This window comes from Myotis brandtii, unplaced genomic scaffold (genome assembly GCF_000412655.1).
Source record: "Myotis brandtii unplaced genomic scaffold, ASM41265v1 scaffold504, whole genome shotgun sequence".
Classification (NCBI taxonomy): domain Eukaryota; kingdom Metazoa; phylum Chordata; class Mammalia; order Chiroptera; family Vespertilionidae; genus Myotis; species Myotis brandtii.
In genome coordinates this window covers 2,930,575-2,934,539 of record NW_005369217.1, presented here as the reverse complement: position 1 = coordinate 2,934,539, position 3,965 = coordinate 2,930,575, and the positions used below count along the sequence as shown (strand labels likewise).

At 36.1% G+C, this 3,965-nt stretch overlaps 1 protein-coding gene across 2 annotated transcripts in view; it reads right to left on the bottom strand.

The window, feature by feature from the left end:
• CEP83 (centrosomal protein 83kDa) overlaps positions 1 to 3,965 on the bottom strand; it is a 124,079-nt gene that overhangs the window by 50,293 nt on the left and 69,821 nt on the right. For both annotated transcript variants that reach the window (XM_005877022.2, XM_014548341.1), the window contains exons 6-7: positions 3,124 to 3,375; positions 415 to 546 (exon numbers count right to left, since the gene is read on the bottom strand). In XM_005877022.2, the coding sequence (XP_005877084.1) occupies positions 415 to 546; positions 3,124 to 3,375 (384 nt within the window). The remainder of the gene's footprint in view (positions 1 to 414; positions 547 to 3,123; positions 3,376 to 3,965) is intronic.

The window sequence follows — 3,965 nt, the reverse complement described above, 5'->3', positions numbered from 1 at the left end:
ATATTAGATGGTGTTAAGAACTATGGAGAAAATAAAGCAAATAAGGGAGATTGAGAGGGCAGAGGAAGATGGAAGACGGTATTGAACAAGGCGAAGCCAAGGAAAGCCTCTCTGATAAGGCAACATCTGAAAGAGATGCATAAACAAGCTAAGTAGATATGTGAGGGAAGACCATGCCAGGCAGGAAGTAAGGAAGAAGAAGTAAGCTTGCTCAAAGAGTGAGAAGGCCAGTGGGGCGTATTCACAGTGGAGGTAATAAGAATTGGTCAGATTCTGCATATATCTGGAAGGTAGAATGACAGCATTAAAAAAGATCTTAATATAGAGGACAAAGCTATTTAAATGTAAATTTTCTTTGTCATTATACAGTATCAAACATTCTAAAGAATGAAGTAGAAACGTAAGATGACTTACTTTACTGCTCAATGCATTTATTTCCCGTTCAGCTTTATGTAATTTAGTGATTAAAACAGTATTTTGTTCATTGCTTGATTGTAGCTCTTTTTCCAAGCGTTCAGCATGTAGTTTAACTGACTGTTTTTCAGCCTTTTATTAAAACAAAGTATTTTATAAATTTGTTCATAACTTTTCACAATTATATCAAAATAAAGTAAGCACTATTTAAAATATATGTGTAATCCACTACACAAAATTAATCAAAATCTCAACACGTACCAAAGAAAAAATATTTTTCTCAAAGTATATAGTAGAATTCAAATGAAAGATGTTTGCTCCAAGAAATATGCAACAAAGACATCTGGAACAAACATATATCAAGAGCCACCAATGAAATAAAACTCATATATTTATCTGGTGAATGCACTCACTTGATGCCTACTTATTCTTATTGCTGACATAATTGGAACAAATATTTTTGAGGGTTCCAAATCCATAGTAGATATAAAAAAGCATATTAGAAATAGAAGACAGGGCTCATTTATAACAGTAAGAAGTGAGAACTGAAAATCTAAAGTCAATGGAGTTTTTTTAAAGAGAGATATAAGAATTCAAAATCCTTAACTAATTTGTAGCCTTTGGAAGTATGGGCAAAGAGCTCAATAGCTCTTGACCTCATCACATAATAAAGATTCTTAATGAAGTCTGAAGTTGTCCAAAAAATTCTGGTTGGTAATACAGTACTCTTTAGTTAGGGAGGGAAAACTAAATGCTTTCTTAAAATAGTCCTACTCAAAATAGTTAAAATAAAAATTGCTTGGCGTTTAAAGGATAAGCTTCAGCTTTTATCTCATTTCTTCTATTTCTTAAATATAATATAAGGAGTGTATTCAGATAATTCAGAAAAAAAAAACCCTACTTTCCTCAAATATACAATAATACTTTCTGGGCTCACTGATAGCCAAAAATGTCAAAGAAGAAAGAAATGCTGCTTTCATGTACTTATTTTCATTTCACCTGACAAAATTAAATATAGGCTCTTTTGAAAATGTCACAAATGAACTTCCCATCTTTTTGTCATCATTTAACTTGTCCTGAAAACAATCACTCTAAATGACCTCAATGAAAAGTTTCACACTGGAACCATATGCCATATTTAATTACAATCATCCACTTATTTGTCACTGTATAAATACATTAGGGATGAAAGGATGGAACATAAAACATAAGCAGTATCATTCTGAATTGTCTCACATCTAAAGACCAACAATACTGACAACTTTAGTTCAGGACCAGTAAATACTATAAAAAGTTTCATACACAAAATAAAAACATGACTTCTCTTCTAAACATATCAATACTCTCCTGGTACCAGTTTGCTGGCTGTTTTTTTTGGGGGGGGGGGGGGGGGGGGGGGGGGGATCACTTTTGGATTTGAATCCTAGATTTTAATTACAAGCTAAGTGCCATTAATTTCTTTCCAACTCAAATCATTTCACAACTATCTGAATAAAAAACCACCACACTTTGGACTGCTCAAAATAAATCAAAACAATTAAAATAGTATATTTGCTACATGTTAGGTACTAAGAACTAGGAGGAGTAAGCATATCTGAGAAGACGGTGAAAGGGTCCAGAATATCTTGCCACTGTGGCATAAAAGTTATTTTAAACTGAAAACATTTGGGAATCAACAGACATTTTTTTAAGGGAGTTTTTTCCCTCAACTCCTCTTATCTGCCTAAAAACAGAGCCTTGGAAAAGAATGTAACTGTTATAAATTCCCACCCCAGGAGTTTCACAACTAGGGAAGACTCACTCCTATCACGAGAAACAAAAAGTCAGCATCAGGATAAGAAACCCCCTACACAAGACATTTTCACAAAACTGTTATATCTCCCATCTACTTCCCTAAGGGCCCCTTTATCTTTCCAAAGTGCCCTTTCTTCCCTTCTCCCCACTTAAGATGGTATATAAGCCCCAAATTCTAACTGCCTCTTTGTGACACACTTTTTTGTGAATCCCCATGTACATACATGAATAAAAGCCCATCTTTTCTCTCACTAATGTTTGTTGTCAGTTTAATTCACAACCCCTAATCACTGAACCTAAGAGAATGAAGAAAAAGTTTTTCTTCAACAACTGAAATCAAGAATTTTTGGAGAGTCCCTCTAGGAGTATCAGCCTAGGGTCTGCCAGCTCTTATTTCTCTCTAATGAACTCAGGAAAACAATTCAGTAAAGCCTTATGCATTAGTAGCCAAGTCAAATTTTATTACTCTGGTAAACTCCCATAGATTATATAAGTATGGTATTTCTGTTTAAACAGGACTTACGATTTTAAGATCTTAAATCCCAGTGTAAGGAAATAACCATCTAGGAAAAAATAGTTCCTTCTGGTTTGAGATCGCTTTAGTCTCCAGAAACTCAAATAAATTTTGGGGGGTTTGGCATATTCTACTCTGTGGCATTACAAGAGTTAAATCATTTAAGATAGGTGACTTGACTCCCAAAGAAATACTGCCTTTATGTATGTGGCAGCATATCCAATGCTTATGAATCAATAGCTTTCATCTTTACAAAAAGTATATACTCTCGTGATTCCACAAATGCATCAGCATTATTAACTTGATGAGCATATATTTATGCTCTAAAAATCAGAGGCTTGTCAATGCACTTTTAAAAAAGCGTGCCGTACTTTTCTACTGGGAAGCAATTAAAACCTTACCTCCAGGGATCTGATTGTAGCCTGCATCTCAGCCAACTGTTGCACCTGAATTCTTTGGACATTTTCTACCCGAGCATCAGAATTCTCCTTTTCAGCCCTTAATTCGGCTACTTCAGCCTCTAACTCTTTCAATTTCTGAACCAAATGGACTTTTTCTCGAGTAAGTTGCTGCACTCGTTTGTTATCTCTTGTGGGATCAAGACTAAGCAGCTGATTACGTAGTTCTTCTTTATCTTTCTCCAGTCTTGCAACCTAATAACAATTTGAAAAAAAGCACACAACTTTAAATTATTAAATTTTCAGTCATGAACATGCATTACAAGTTAGTAAATTAAAATTTATAACTGCACAATGTAAAAAAGAAAGCTTAGGTAATGAAATGAAGTACCAAGAAAAAAACATCTAAAATATCACATTCTTCATTCTGACTCAGCATGGCTCAAATGTGAGGGCAAGTACCTTGTCCTATACTCTCCATGGTGTCTAGCACAGAGCTTCATCAGTTGCCAAATAAAATTCAAAATTATAAATATCTAGAAGCCCAGTGCACGAATGCGTGCACGGGTGGGGTCCCTTGGCTTGGCTGGCGATCAGGGCCATCTCGCCCAGTCCATATTGAGACTGCAGGAGGTTGGCCGGCTGTGGGAGATTGCCTTGGGAATGCACTGATCACCACAGTGCAGCTCCTGCATTCAATGTCTGCTTCCTGGTGTTCAGTGTGCATCATAGCAACTGCTTGACAGGTTTTTCGGTCCTAATGGTCGCTTAGGCTTTTATATATATAGACTAGAGGCCCGGTGCACAAAAATTTGTGCACTGGGGGGGGGGGGGGCCCCCCGCCC